This window comes from Pocillopora damicornis, chromosome 5 (genome assembly GCF_964200805.1).
Source record: "Pocillopora damicornis chromosome 5, jaPocDami1.2, whole genome shotgun sequence".
NCBI classification, from domain to species: Eukaryota; Metazoa; Cnidaria; class Anthozoa; order Scleractinia; family Pocilloporidae; genus Pocillopora; species Pocillopora damicornis.
Window position 1 is genome coordinate 7,647,663 of NC_142674.1, and position 16,196 is coordinate 7,663,858.

The 16,196-nt window shown below is 38.6% G+C and overlaps 1 protein-coding gene and 1 pseudogene across 2 annotated transcripts; both read left to right on the forward strand.

Moving 5' to 3' along the window:
- The first annotated feature begins 2,764 nt into the window (after nt 1-2,764).
- Nucleotides 2,765-5,632, forward strand: LOC149044943 (uncharacterized). Its single transcript, XM_089207346.1, has 3 exons — nt 2,765-3,040; nt 3,363-3,767; nt 4,003-5,632. Exons 1-3 carry the CDS (start codon nt 2,912-2,914, stop codon nt 4,360-4,362), a joined length of 894 nt encoding a protein of 297 aa, XP_089063472.1. The 5' UTR covers nt 2,765-2,911; the 3' UTR covers nt 4,363-5,632.
- A 6,453-nt stretch (nt 5,633-12,085) lies between these two features.
- LOC149044944 (uncharacterized) lies at nt 12,086-15,182 on the forward strand (annotated as a pseudogene). Its single transcript, XR_016186876.1, has 3 exons — nt 12,086-12,239; nt 12,593-12,996; nt 13,232-15,182. The product of XR_016186876.1 is annotated as an uncharacterized LOC149044944 (transcript).
- Nucleotides 15,183-16,196: the final 1,014 nt, after the last annotated feature.

The window sequence follows — 16,196 nt, forward strand, 5'->3', positions numbered from 1 at the left end:
TACTGCAATGGTTTTCGAGAAAGTGACAACTTGCCCCTTTTAATGAGCTCTGGCTACAGAAAAATTATTGTTTATGAGTTTATTGTTGATGAGTTCACCATGCCGTGAAATTATGTAAGGAAAGATAAGAAATGCACTTTGCTCTGAAATGCGCTTCAGGCGTAGAGGAAAGCCACACTGAACATCTGAGGACTTTGCCGCTTTTTATCCTGCCGCATTTTGCACATTACAACACTGTTACCTGTAAGACTGGAATAAAGACAGTTCCAACTAAGATTTCTATAGCCTATTTTCTTAATCAAATGTAGAACTGTTTAGTTTTATGAGATCCTTGGTCGAGTCCGCAATTCGCATCATAATTAAACACGTAAACAGATTTTGAAGATAAAAATCAGTAACACCGCCTCGAAAGCTCTCCCTACGAATAAAGATACGCCAATTTTTATTGAGCGTGCATAAACTATACGAAAATAATGTACAGAAACGCCATACTGAACATTTGAGGGCTTGACCGGTTTTTTCTAAATACAACATGGTTTTTTTTAATATTAATTAATGACTGGCCGGGCCAAATAGTTAAGTATATTTCATCACCGCATTTCCTGAATCAAATCATTGTTTCAGTCTAACAAGATTTGCAGCGAGACGCGTCTGAAATTTGTACCGGCCAGATTTTCCGGGTATGTATTAGTATTGAACATTGGTCATTACGCGCCTCATTAATAAATGTTAAAACATTAATAAAATAAAAATTTCAGGTTCAAGTTGTTCAAGACTTCCTATCGTTCAGTACTACCACTGCCTTGTAAATATTCTGATTTTAACATGACAGTTGACAGTTTACATATAAGCAAATACTGTAGGATATACAAAAGCATGTAAATAAGGAGATACCGTAGCTATTTCATAGTGAACGCAAAGTCAGTGCAAAGTAATCATCCGATTATAACCACAATTCATCTGAATTCATTGACTGGCCTGCAAGGTCAAGTAAAAGATACTCACCAGTTCCGTTTTAAATAGAACTTACCCAACGAATTTCTTAATTTTTACTTCTTGGAAGTAAAAAAAAAGAAGCGGAAGTAGAAAAAGAAGCGGAAGGTCATTACGCTCATTTTAAGAACAACAATTTATCCATGGAATACATGTAATTTCATGATACATACTGATAGTTTCACGACGAAATCTGTTGTCTCAAAACCCAGTTCACAGCTGTTTACAGCCAATCAAATCAGAGAAACGACAATTTCACGTGTAGAGAAAACGTTTCGTCCAATCACGAAGAATTTGTCAGAAGTACTGGGTTTTCGCACCTTCTCCTCTTCCTGCCCCTGAGCAGGGATCTAAAGGAGAAAAAGGAGAAATCGTGAATAGTGCAGTGCCACAGTGATCTGCGATATTCAAAAGCGTGAATGGCACATTGTCACAGACCAACTGGAGACAATGTGTGTGGAAAAATCTGCATGATGATAGAGATCGTGGAAAGATTAAGGAACAGAAATATCCAGAAAATGCAATGAAAAATAAATTAAGTGTTAGAGCCAATTTGTCACGGCCATCTCTGAAAAAGACTTTTGAGAGATGCCGCCAAACTAAAAATATCAATTAACAATTCTGTGCGTTCAAGGTCATCATCAAATTATTCCCTATAAGACATGTTTTTTTCCACTGAGCCTGTCTTCTCAGCATATTTCATACGATTGCTCATTTAACAAGCTGTGGTCTGATACAGCTATTTTCATTCCAGCGAGATAGCGGCACATAAGACTGTGTAAAAAATTTTCTAAAGTATTGAAGGCTTACATTCTAGAGATAAATTCTGTTAGCCAATAACGGTAACAGATGTGACCCTTGCGCTGACAAAAACCCTTTCAGTCTTGTAGAATAGAAACACCAAAAATAGCGATAATTAGCAGAAACATCACTTTCTAGAACATACCAAAAGAGACACAAAATGTCGCTCTTAATTTTTAGTACACAACAAGCGCCTACAATTTATACCATTGATACACAAAAACCGATTTTAGAGATGAAAATATATTGCTGAAACTATCTGCAATACGCTGTTGGAACCTTCTTCACTACGACAGTGGCGTGGGCTCTGAATGGTCATGTCGGCATTTCTACGAGTGGAAATGACGTCGACCGTCTTCGCCTGAAGATATCAGCACAGACTACGAGTGTTGCTCAGAATTGCTCTCAACACACAGTCCAGAGATTAATTTAGCTTTACCATGCCGACTTAAGCTCAAAATAAAAAACTCTTTCAAAGAAAAAAAAGAAGAAACGAAACATGGAAACTTTTGTAAAAATTTGGTTTGCCCAAATTTCTCTTGTTACCCCAAAAATCTGAGTTGCCCAAAATTTGGAAGGGCGGGGGGAGGGGGGGGGGGGTGTTGTAGTTCCCAAGCCCCAATGGTACGTACCTCTATGGGTGCTATCACCTTTTTTTTTTCAGTTAAATAATGGAGTAATAATAATGGAGTGGATCCAATAACATGGATACCGAAATCGAGCTAAGGACAAATGAACATCATATCACAGACCATATCGAACTTTTTTGGCTTCTCAATATGTTACGTTTGATCAAAAGAGGAAGATTTTGTGGTCCAGATTTTTCTGTGTAGTTTCTCTGAATCTGAGTGAAACATTGGTCTGTTAATCAGTACGTGCTTCATTAGTGAACTAATAAGGATGTCACAGTCAAGTTGTTTACCCGGTGTGTGAGTTCGAGTAGTTTCAGACATCCTTATCATTTAGCTCCAGGCTTCTTAATTAAGATTGTTATTTAACATGAGAACTGACAGTTGCATTTGATGAAATTCAGTAGGATATAAATAGGCGCGTACATAAGGAGATATATATTTCAGTCATAGAACACGAACTATTCGCGCAAAGTAACCATCGAAGTATGGCGAAGCTTCTCATCCTTGCTGCTTTGTTATTTGTCTCATTCAAAACAGGAGTAAGTTCCATGGGAACAACCACCAGTCCTCAACAACAGAATCCACAAACTGGCGCTGACAAAGACCCATGTGAGGTACTCTTAAGCATGCTTTATCTGTCATACCTCAGTTTACCACTCATGTCTGCCAAGCTAAGCACAAAAAAAACCCTTATCAATCATAAGTTTTCAAAGACAAAGTAGAACATTGCTGAATTAAGTTTCTTTTAGGGATATCTCTACGTGTACAACGTTACGAGATCATTCGATGTTCCGAGCTGTTTCTCCTAAAACGAAGCTAACTTCTCATCAAGATTAGTTTCTAAAGAAACTGCTGGGCTACTTCGGCGAACAAGTAAATATCAGTGAACATAAAGTACGTCCATCAAATTACAATGTGTTCTTTTTTCTTCCTCAGAAGTCCATTTTTGCTCGCGGATTTTCTGGGATTCCAGGATCGAATGGCATACCAGGAATGCCGGGAATTCCTGGCGCCCCAGGGCCACAAGGACAACAAGGAAAAGATGGAGCCAGGGGGGAGCCTGGTGTCAAGGGACCGAGAGGTATGACGGGAACAAGAGGACTAAAAGGAAATCCAGGGTCACTGGGTAAAAATGGTGCACCTGGAATGATGGGAATAAAAGGAGATAAAGGTCATGAAGGGTCACGTGGCAACAGTGGACCGCCAGGAATCAAGGGTGTGAAAGGAGAGCAGGGATCTAAAGGAGAGAAAGGAGAAATCGTGAATAGTGCAGTGTCACAGACCAACTGGAAACAGTGTGTGTGGAAAAATGATGATGATAGAGATAGTGGAAAGATTAAGGTACAGAAATATCTGGAAAATGCAATGAAAAATGAAGTAAGCATGAGAGCCAATTTGTCAAGGCCATCTCTGAAAGAGACTTTGAGAAATGCCGCCAAACTAAAAATATCAATTCACAATTCTGTGCATTCTTGCAGACAGGAAAAGTACAAGGTCATCATCAAATTTTTTCCTTTACCACTCTTGTAAAATATTTTTTATTGTACTAAGACTGTATTCATGGCATTTTTTATAGGATTGCTTATTTAACAAGCTGCAGTCTGGTACAGCTATTAAAGTCTCATTCCAAGGAAATATGAGAGTCGCTGGCGGTTCAGTTAAATGCAACAGGTGGTTCTTCAAGTTTAATGGAAATGAATGCAGTGGACCAATGACAATTGAGGCTGTTGTGTACAACTATTGGCCATCTGGGAATCCTATACTGCTTCATCACAGATCATTTGAGGGGTACTGTGAAAACATTCCACAGGGCAGGGTTACTGTGGAGTTATGGGTAGGAAAGTGTCCCAATGGTCATACAGTAGGTGATGCTTACACTGGATGGCAATCAGTATCCCGGATAATGATAGAGGAAGTGTCTAGAGCCCAGTCCTGATTACTCCTGTCATTTTTATACAATGAATGGTGAACAATACTTAATTTTTCTATCATCTTAGCCTTCAAGATTTCCCCCACTATCGATATCCTAAAGTACGTAATGTTTTACTTCTTGTCACAAACATCTTTTTCTTATCTAAACATTTCCCCTACTTTTTGTGCGATTGTGATACAAGATAATTAGGTTTCATCATCTGAGTTGATAAGGTAACTGATTTCTTTTCAATCGCGGGAGAAGGAGAAACTGTTTGAAATATATAACTCACAAATATTTACCAAAGTGATGGTGGCTGGTGGAAGATATTTCCCGAGCTGCGAAGCGGCGAAGAAAATATCCACCCTTGCCATCCACAGTGAGTTGAATAGTTGTTTTAGAGAATCAGTATATCCTAAAAAAAAGTGAGTAAATAAAGCACAAAAAAAATCATTCATTTATTCTTGCAATGGCTACAATAAACTTCTGGCGCAAATCCCGCGCGCGTTGCTTAAAGGTGAATAACAAAGGAAATCCGGAATTTGAGCAACCAATCAGAGCGAGATTTCAACGTTATCCACTATCCTGGTACATATTAACAGCAATTTCTATTGTAGTTAACATTACTCTTAAAACCACTGATTTTAATATCGAGAAGTTTTTCTATTAACAATTGGTTCATACGTCAGTGTGCGTTCATCGAGATATGAAGCACGCGGGAAGTTTGGAGAGTACGAGTTAGTTTTTTTAAAATATAAGCGGAGAGTCACTATGCTCATTTATGAAAAACGGGTTTATCATGGAATACATGTACCTTCAAACTCCATCGGCCAAATCTAGAAATATCATTTCTCTGGTAAATTCATTATTTTCGTGGCAATGAGTAGTGCTCTATATATTTCACGGTGGGAAAATTTCTCTGAGTTCCGAAGAAGATATGGGCCACAGTAAATATTTTTCCCCTTTAAAGAACATTGGTTAAGGTCAGATAACTTATGCCAGTATAATGTTGGGCATAATGTTATAGCTATTGACTTCATAAAAATCCCGCCTTGACGTTACAGTTTACCAAGAAATGAATTCCATCCTGAGTGCTTTCAACAGCAAGCCTGCTTTTCTTGCTTGCACTTCGGGAATTTTTTCCGTAAAATGTTGTGTTTTGAACTTCGGTAAGCCTTTTTATTGTTAGCAAGTGTTACCTGTTGGTGATAGGAATAAAGTAGGGGGACGGGAGGTCGAGGGACTCCGGCATAAAGTTATTATTATGAATAATAAAATTGAAAAGAGAGAAAAACTTGAGCATAATTTTTTTCAAGATGCCATGGATGACGGTCAGAAGCATAATGATCAAGTTTTCGCGCATAATTTATGTGAAACTTGCTCTGGCTAAAAGAACAGAAACACCTTTCATCACATGCACAACTGAACTGGCAAATATCCACACGTGATAATGAAGCAATAGAAAGCAAAAAAATAATTATATGTTTGATGTTTTTTCTCTTCTTTTTTTTGTTCATTGATATTGAATTAGACCCTTTTGAGAAGCCAGTCTGAAATTTGCTTCCTTAAAATGCATCAACAGATTTTGAACATAAGCACGGATCAAACAAACGGTTTCTAAAAAGTTTTGAGCTATTTTGGAATCGATCGGGAATATATATGAATATCATAATCGACCAGAGGACAAAGGAACATCATATTACAGACCATATGAAACTTATTTTCCTTCTCAATATGGCAAGTTTGATCACTATACGAACATTTCGTGGCCCCGATTTTTCTGGCTAATTTCTCTAAGTTTATCTTATTTGTACAGATATAATAACACGATTTCGAGTGCAACTTGGTGTAAATAAGCACGAGTAAATTTTTCAAAGATGACAAAATTGCACGAGCCCGTAGGGAGAGTACAATTTGCAGTCAGTTAAAAATATACAAGAACTTAATTTATCTTATTTGTATTGGTAAATAACATGATTTCGAGTGCAATTTGGTGTAAATAAGCACGAGTAAATTTTTCAAAGATAACAAAATTGCACACGCCTGTAGGGTGAGTGCAATTTGTAGTCTTTGAAAAATTTACAAGAACTTAGTCACCCCAAATTTCAAAAGAGAAATCATCGTATTACTTGCTATTATAAAATGTCCAGAGAAATGCGCGCGCCGTGATTGGTCAGAACGAGTTCATTGTTTAAGAAATAGAGAAGCCTTGAATGTGCTCTGTTCTGTTATACAACCCGCAGGAAGCGGTTAGAGCACGAAAGAAGTGTAATGAGAAACGTAGTCGAGTGTTTCTCCCCACTTCTTGAGTGCTCTAACCGCTTCCTAAGTGCTTTATAACAGAACAGAACACAGTCCATGTTTCTCTATTTGTTTTATAATAAAGAATCCATTAAATTCCCTGAGCATTACTTTCAATTTTCAAAACAAACTTTATTTCCAAAGCGAACAACAGTGTCGTCAGCATGCTCTATACTCATAAAGCACGCAACAATAAGCCAATCAGAATCCCTGTTGGAAGGGTTCAAATAATCTGATTGGCTGTACAAGACTAAAGCTGTCAAAAGTGTCAAGCCATCAAAGTTCACATTCTGCGATAGTTTACAAACTAAAATAGTTCGGCAGGTCGAATTTAACACTTTTGCCTGAAGTTTTTAAGTCTCTAATACAGAATCTTGAAGTGAAATATTCAGTGAACTTCAGCCGGATTATGGCTCTTAAAAACACGCGAGTTTTTTCACATGACAAGGTAGAAAAAAAATTGTTCAAGGCGAGCGTTTTTTGAATGAACGACAGCCTAATTCACTGGAACATGAAGATCGCTCGGGATGACAGCGCGGCAAAACTCGGCTGCAGTGACAGATGTGACTTTCCACTCAACGCATCGGAAAGGATATCAGAGGAAGCTCTTATTTTTTCACTCGAAGGGCGGTCGATGTAGCTTCTGAGGCTTGCTTTACTGTGATGACCGGAGATCGCCATGATGAGCGAGCCGCGATGGACTTCAGCATGATCATATTCGCTCAGACACCGTCATGATTAGAATGAATTTTAACAGTAATGCAAGTTTAGTTATATTTTTTATCATTTCTGTTTTGTTCTGTTTTTTTTTTGAACACTGAACTTTATAAAAGAAATAAAAAAGCTTGTTCCTCGCACATTGTTTAGCTCTATGAGCACTTGGGAATATTTAAGAACACTTGAAAAGTGCGAGAAGCACGAGCCGAAGGCGAGTGCTTCTCCGTGTTTATATAACTCAACGATGAACTTTGCGCGTTTTTCATTCTTTTAATGATGTACATGAAAAAAAAAAAACGCAGAAAGTCAAGACAGACGAAATTCTGAAGGCGTGTGCGCGCTATATGAAACTAATTTCCACTCGTGTTACAACTTTGCACGGGTGTTACATGAGAATGCAATCGTTTTCAGCTAATCAGAGGCGCGGAAAATTATAAATTGGATTAAACGCCGTGGCGTTTATAACATTTTTTGGGATTCGAGTGCGGCGTTTAATTTATACGAGGGCGGCGTTTATTGAAAATCCAATTCATTTTAATTTTTTTAAAAGCAGAAACATGTTTTAGCGCTTTTCTCATAACCATGGGAGGTATTGTTATGAAAATATTTCATACATGCTTAAGAATATATTGCACAGAGAACACAAAGTATGCGCGCAAAGGAAAAGGAAAAACAAGGCGTGCAACTTCTAGGACCGTCTGGGCCGAAAGCCTCCAGAACTTCGCCAAATTTCTTCCGCTTCCAAACGTCGCTCACCTCCCAGCTTGGGGCGCGTTAAAAGTCGATAAAAGTGTAGGGGCCAAGCCAAAAATCAGTGCAGTTTCCCGCCTTTAACCACCTGAAAAGCCTGCTCGATTTCCGACATTCGCTCGTCATCCGCCGTCGACACATAATGTGGACCGAAGAGGTCGATCATAAGCCTTCGATTAACCGTATTACAATTCAAATAAATCACTAACCAAGCTCAGATTTCACCCGATCCTCCCCACACCAGTGCATAGTGTGTCGATCGATAGACAGTACAAACCAGCCCTCCCCTAAGGCTATTTTACCACCTCCGTTCCGCAACCGGAAAACCATTAGCCAATCGGAACGAAGCTGTCGGTAGTAGCTTCGTTCCGATTGGCTAATGTTTCCTGCCTTTAAAGGGGCATCAGTGCAAAGTGGGGAATTAACCGTCCCAAAATCCCGCAAAATTACTCGAGACAACACAGAAAAAGGAAGGTAAGTGAATTTTATTTATCTGACTGTCATTAAGCGGATTTTAGGGAAGAAATGTTATGATTTGCGGCATTTCTGAAACATTTCTCGGGATCACTTGTGTCTTGCCGAGATCGACCGCTGCAAATTAATAACAATGTAAGAGTTCAGCTAGCGTATCAAATAACTGACGTCACGCGGCCTCAAACCCACAGGGTTGTCTGCCTGTAGCAACATTATGGGAATGTTCACTGCTCCGAGGTGCATTGTTAGGGGGAAAATTATGTGTTTTAGTTTTGGACAAATTTTCAGTATTTTACGGCCGCGCAGTTCAAATTTACTTTACCCGTTTCGACCTAGTTTCTGTGTTCTGTTCGTTCTTTGACTCGACCGGTTGAGCGGTAAGGAATGATGAACGAGTTGTTCTACTCAAATTGTTGTTATTCAAATTTTTGTTATTATTGTAAAAGTTATAACCAGAAAAAGTGAATTGTTAATATATATCACAAAATATTATATTTAGGGTTTTCGTGGGTTTTTGGGCAAACATCTTCAATATGTATTCATATACTTTCGCATTTGAAATATTCGGTTATTGGGGTTTTCTTTTTAGTAGTTGAATAAAATGTATAAAAACCACAGTAGCTTTAAGAATAATTTTTGCTTGTTATACGCTTCCACCATGCACTTGCATGTCGGTATTTTTGTTGTTCGTAGGTAAATATAAGTGTTATTGGTCTTTTTGGCCAAAATTAGTTCTCATGGTAGTTTGCAGCTGAGTTTATACTCGAAACTTCAATTTCCTTTCGTACGATCAGACTTAACACCAACCTTGCATAGATAAGCAGGAACTTTTAATTACTTTTCCGCTCTTACTTCCTAAGCTGCGCTACTGCAATTTAGAAAACTACATTTTCCATACCAGAGCTGTGACTTCTCACCTAAGTTTCCTTATTTTAATGGCCTCGAGTTTATTGTATCCGTCCTTTTAATTTGTAATTCTTCCTTCGTAGAAACAGTTGGGAAAATTTAAGTAGTTTTCATTTAATTTCAAAGAGACCTTTTCCGCTCCTTTGTGTCCTTATTCAAATATTGCGATTTGTGTAACAATAGCACTTCACACCACTTAGATGAAAAAGCAGCTACCTTGTACAGTTTAGTTGATTGCAATTTGTGTACGCTAAAGGTCATGTCGCTTGTTGGCCTGACTTAGAATAAAGCTTACCAAAGATTGTCTTATCCTTGACGTCCGTATAAGCTCGCTCGAAGTAGACCTCCGTGTACCAGGGAATCGTGATGAGTTTCCGTTCTCGCTGCCAAGTGGTCTATACCGAGTTTTTTCCCCCAGTTGTTATTGTGCCGTTCGCGAAGATTCAGTTTTCCAGTTTGGGCGCGAAAACGTATCGTCACAGCATTCGTCAGGTGAAAAATTTATTTTTTCTGGCAAAAATATTTTGCATCCTCATCCAACAGAAATTGCTGCGCTGTCTGAACAGACAAGTAAATATAGCAGTGAACAACTAGTACGTACACCCAATCAATATATACAGTTTTTTCTTTCCAAATATCCATCTTTGCTCAAGGATTTTCTGGGATTCCAGGATCGAATGGCATACCAGGAATGCAGGAATTCCGGGCGCCCCAGGGCCGCAAGGACAACAAGGAAAAGATGGAGCTAAGAGAGAGGGACCGAGAGGCATGACGGGGAGAAGAGGGGGAAAAAAGGAAATGAAAGGTTACGTGGTAATAATGATGCACCTAGACTGAAGGGATTTAAAAAAGGAGGGAGGGAGGGAGTGAACCACTTGCCTTATAAGTCTTGCAAGTTGCCCAAATTTTTATGTAACAGTCGAAGAGAAAAAAGGGTCATACGATAAACTAACATAGGCCTACATATGAAATAAACATAATCTAACATATAAATTTACCATACGAGCCCTTAAAGCATGTTAAAAGAAACAGCTGTCTCTGCCATTTCGATGGCCGAAGATGTAAATGATACCTTCCATTGTTGACTACAGAGTTGGCATATGCCCTTTCAATGTTAATAAGTGCGATGTTACTCGAGTTATATTTAAACAGTAAGTTTTCAATAACCAAACGTACTGAATGATCGTTTTGTGGAACGTGATGTAGCAGGTATCACGGCAGCAATATGTACCACTTTAGAACACTTTGGAAACGTATCCAATAGATCATTCTTGTGCATTACACTTAGCATTTCTGAAACAGTCATGTGGCCTAATCCGCGCATACGACGAAAACTCGCGTACATTTTCTGCTCGGCTTCCAGAATCTCGCCTTCGATTTTGTTAAAACTTAGCAACGCGGTAGAAGCTTTCTTTATCAGATTTTTCACTGTGACAGAGAGTTCCCAAAGCAAAGGTTATTTCATGTTCATTTCCAGTAAACCTGAGCTCAAGCTCAGACAGCACCTTGTCGATGGACGCATAGTAAGTGTTCATCTGGAGGGGCAATTCCATTCTCAGCTGCATTTGTCTTTTCACGGGATCACCTACAAGGTCTTGAAGGCTGCGCGATAGCGTTTGTCTGAGTGCCCTGGCTTCTCGTAATTCAAACTGAGAATTGGTTAGCCACTACTTAGTTTTCAGACCCATTGCTAACAGTATTTGCCTTCCGCTGTTGAAAATTTCTTCACTACGACACTGGCGTACGCTCTGTAAGGTCATGTCGGTATTTCTAGAACTGCAGATGACATCGATCGTCTACCCCTGAAGATATCGGCACAGATTATAAGTATTGCTTAGAATTACTCTCAGCACTCACAGTCCGAAGATGAATTATATAGCTTTACCACGCCTACTTAAGTTTAAAATAAAAAATTTATCTTTCAAAGAGAAAAAATATGAAACGAAACATAGAGACTTTAGTAAAAATTGGCTTTACCAAAGTTTCTCCTGCTGCCCAAAAAACCTGAGTTGCCCAAAATTGGGAGAGGGAGGGGGAGGGGGGGGGGGTTTGCAACTGGGTGCTATCACCCGTTTCTTAAATAAAACACATTATAGTTTCAGTCAAATTTGATATCACTGAGACGGTCTGTAATTTGTGCCATTGTTAAATGTCGACAGATTTTGAACACACCACCTCATGATAAGTTTGAGTCTAACACGCAGCGTTCAAAAAGGTTTATACTGTTTTGGAATGGATCCAATAACATGAATACCAAATCGAGCTAAGGACCGTGAACTGAACATATCATATCACAGACCATATCGAGTAGGTAGATTTTGTGGCCCAGAGTTTTGTGCATAATTCCTCTGAATCTGAGTGAAACATTGGTCTGTTGGTTAGTACTTGCTTCATTAGTGAACTGATAAGGATATCACAGTCAAGTTGTTTACCCAGTGTGTGGGCTCGAGTAGTTTCAGATATCCTTATCATTTAGCTCCAGCGTTCTTTAATTAAGGTTGTCATTTTAAAATGATAACTAACAGTTTGCATTTAATGACATTCAGCAGGATATAAATAGGCACGTACATAAGGAGATATTTTACAGCGACCACAAAGCGTTCGCACGAAACAACCATCGAAGTATGGCGAAGCTTATGATTCTCACTGCTTTGTTATTTTTCTCACCCAAAACAGGAGTAAGTTCCATGGGAACAACCACCAGTCCTCAACAACAGACTTCACATACTGGCGCTGACAAAGACTCATGTGAGGTACTCTTAAGCATGCTTAATCTACGATTATTTACCACAAAATCGCACGATTTCATTACGCGTTCATTTGTCATACCTCAGTTTACCACTCATGTCTATCAAGCTAAGTGCAAAACAAATCCCTTATTACTCATAAGTTTCAAAGACAAAGGAGAACATTGCTTGAAAATTTTTTCTTTTAGGAATATATACACAACGGTACGAGATCATCCAATATTCCGAGCTGTTTCTCTTAAAACGAAGCTAAATTCTCAACGTGATTAGTTTCTGAAGAAACTGCTGTGCTACTTCGGCGGACAAGTAAATATCAATTATATCCATTCAATAATTATATGTTCTTTCTTCTTTTTCAGAAATCCATTTTTGCTCACGGATTTTCAGGGATTCCAGGATCGAATGGCATACCAGGAATGCCGGGAATTCCTGGCGCCCCAGGCCCCAAGGACAGCAAGGAAAAGATGGAGCTAAGGGGGAGCCTGGTGTCAAGGGACCGAGAGGTATGACGGGAACTAGAGGACAAAAAGGAGACCCAGGGTCACTTGGTAAAAATGGTGCACCTGGAATGATGGGAATAAAAGGAGATAAAGGTCATGAAGGGTCACGTGGCAGAAGTGGGCCGCCAGGAATCAAGGGTGTGAAAGGAGAGCAGGGATCTAAAGGAGAGAAAGGAGAAATCGTGAATAGTGCAGTGTCACAGACCAACTGGAAACAGTGTGTGTGGAAAGGAGATGGTAGCACAGATAGTGGAAAGATTAAGGTACAAGAATATCTAGAAAATGCGATGAAAAATAAAATTGAATGTTAGAGCCAATTTGTCATGGCCATCTCTGAAAGAGACTTTTGAGAAATGCAGCCAAACTAAAAACAGCAATTAACAATTCTGTTCATTCTTGAAGGCAGGAAAAGTGCAAGGGCATTACTAAATTGTCTCCTATAACACTCTTTTATGCATTTTGTTGCACTAAGACTGTCTTCTTGACATTTCTGTTAAGCATTGCTCATTCAACAAGCTGCAGTCTGATACAGCTGTTAAAGTCTCATTCCAGGGAAATATGAGAGTCTATGGCACTTCAAGGAAATGCAACCGGTGGTTCTTCAAGTTTAATGGAAATGAATGCAGTGGACCAATGACAATTGAGGCTGCTGTGTACAACCATTGGCCGTCTGGGAGTCCTAATCTGCATCATCACAGATCATTTGAGGGATACTGTGAAAACATTCTACAGGGCAGGGTTACTGTGGAGTTATGGGTAGGACAGTGTCACGGTGGTTATACACTGGGTGATGCTCACACTGGATGGCAATCAGTATCCCGGATAATGATAGAGGAAGTGTCCAGAGCCCAGTCCTGATTAATCCCGTCGTTTTCATACAAGGAATGGTGAACAATATTATATTGTTTCATCATCCTAGCTTTCAAGATTTTCCGCCACCATTGATATCCTAAAGTGCGTAATGTTTTACTTTTTGTCACAAACATCTTTTTCTTCTCTAAAACATTTCCCCTACTTTTTGTGCGATTGTGATACAAGATAATTAGGTTTCATCATCTGAGTTTATAAGGTGACTGATTTCCTTTCAATCGCGCGAAAAGGAGAAACTGTTCGTAATATAATACTCACAAATATTTGCCAAAGTACAGGTGGCTAGTGGAAGATATTTCCCGAGCTGCGAAGCGGCGAAGAAAATATCTACCCCTGCCACCCACACTAAGTTGAATAGCTGTTTTAGTAAATTAGTATATACCAAAGCAGTGAGTTAACATAGCACCAAAAGGTCACTCATTTATTCTTGCAATGACTGAAATAAATTTCAGAAGCAAATCCGGCGCGCGTTGCTTAGAGGTGAATAACAAAGGAAATTCGGAATTTGAGTGGCCAATCAGAGCGGGATTTCAACGCTATCAACTATCTTGGTACATACTAATTACAATTTTTTTTGTTATTATCATTGTAATTGTTGGTACTATTATTACCATTAATTTTAATATCGAAGAAGTTTTTCAAATAAGCATCAAGAAGGCAGTGCCTATCACTAGCTTCAATTTGTTCGTGCTCAAATATTCTGCGGGTAAAACTGAATATTCCAGCCATTATTCATTGACTGGCTGACTTAGTCAAGTGACAAATAATTAGCGGTTCCGTTTATTGATTAGAACCTACCTCGAAGCGTTTGTCACAGTGTGCTATCAACTTCTTGGAAGCTAGTTTTTGAAACATAAGCGGAGAGTCGCTATGCTCATTTAAGAAAAAAGGGTTTACCGTGGAATACATGTACCTTCAAGCTTCATCAGCCAATTCTGTAATTATCATTTCCCTGCTAAATTCATTATTTTCGTGGCACTGAGTAATGCTTACATATTTCACGGTAAGGAAATTTCTCTAAGTTCCAAAGAAGATTTAGGCCACAGTAAATACGTTTCCCCTCTAAAGAACATTGGTTAGGGTCAGATAACTTATACCGGCATAATGTTGGGCATAATGTTATAGTAAATGACTTCATGAAAATCCCTTGATGTTACAGTTAACCAAGAAATTAATTCCATCCTGAGTGCTGTCAACAGGAAGCCTACTTTTCTTGCTTGCGCTTGAGGAATTTGTTCAGTAAAATGTTTGTTTTCTGAACTTCGATAAGCATTTTCTTGTTAGCAAGTGTTACCTGTTGGTGGTAGGAATACGGTAGGGGGATGGGAGGTCGAGGGGTTCTTAAAAGCTGCTATTTTGAATAATCGAATTGAACAGAAAGAAAAATTTAAGCATAATTTTCTGCAAGATGCCATGGGTGACGGTCAGAACGATAATGATCAAGTTTCGCGCATAATTTATGTGAAACTTACTCTAGCTCAAAAAGAACAAAAACACATTTCATCACGCTTACTGGCAAATATGCACATGTGATAATGCAATAATAGAAAGAAAAAAATAAATATATGCATGATGTTTTTTCTGTTGTTGTTTTTTATTTTACTGATAATGAAATTGACCCTTTTGAGAAACCAATTTAAAAGAAAAACAACCAAAAAAAAGCAGAAAAGCACTCCGCCTTCGGTCTCTTGCTTTTACCAGTTTCCTCGTGTTTAGAAACCCTGATAAAACACTCCCTCGTTTATTAATTATCACATCGCAATCGAAAACGAACCAACAAGAACCAAATGCCGCTCTAAATTTAAACCACACAACTCAAGTCTGCAATTTGCTTCATTAAAATGCATCAACAGATTTTGAACATGAAAATCTATCACGCCGCCTTATGGTAAGCACGGATCAAACAAACGCTTTTTAAAACATTTTGAGCAATTTTGGAATCGATCGAGAATGTACATGAATATCATAATCGACCGGAGGACAAATGAACATCATATCAGAGACCATATTAAACTTACTGTATGTTACGCCATACTTACTCTCCCTCTCAATATGGCAAGTTTGATCACAATACGAACATTTCGAGGCCCCGATTTTTCTGACTAATTTCTCTAAAATTACCTTTTTTATATACGTAATAACATGATTTCGAGTGTAGTTTGGTTGAAATAATTTGCAATTTGTAGTCTTTGAAAAATTTACCAGAATTTATTGACACCAAATTGCAAGAAAAATCATGTTATTACTTTTTAATAATGTACATGGAAAAAAAAACGCAGAAAGTCAGGACCGACGAAATTTTGAAAGCGTGCGCGCGCTACTTGTAATTTGCACTCGTGTTACAACTTTGCAATCGTGTTACAACTTCGCAAGCGTGTTACATGAGAATGCAATCGTTTCCAGCTAATCAGTGCGTAATTTTTTCTTGCGCATTATTAATTCGATTAAACGCCGCGGCGTCTCAAATTCTGTACCATTAAAACACAACAACAGAGTTTGGAGATGCCAATCTATCGCACCGCCCCAAAATCAGTGATCAAAACAAACGGTGTTCAAAAAGTTTTTTTTCTGTTTAAGAATTGATTCAAAATAC

Excerpts from the sequence above, each read along its gene's own strand:
- LOC149044943 (XM_089207346.1), top strand. The coding sequence starts at position 2,912 with ATGGCGAAGCTTCTCATCCTTGCTGCTTTGTTATTTGTCTCATTCAAA. Across the intron at positions 3,041-3,362 it reads CTGACAAAGACCCATGTGAG|AAGTCCATTTTTGCTCGCGG; the intron begins GTACTCTTAAGC and ends TTTCTTCCTCAG. Across the intron at positions 3,768-4,002 it reads GAGATAGTGGAAAGATTAAG|GATTGCTTATTTAACAAGCT; the intron begins GTACAGAAATAT and ends CATTTTTTATAG.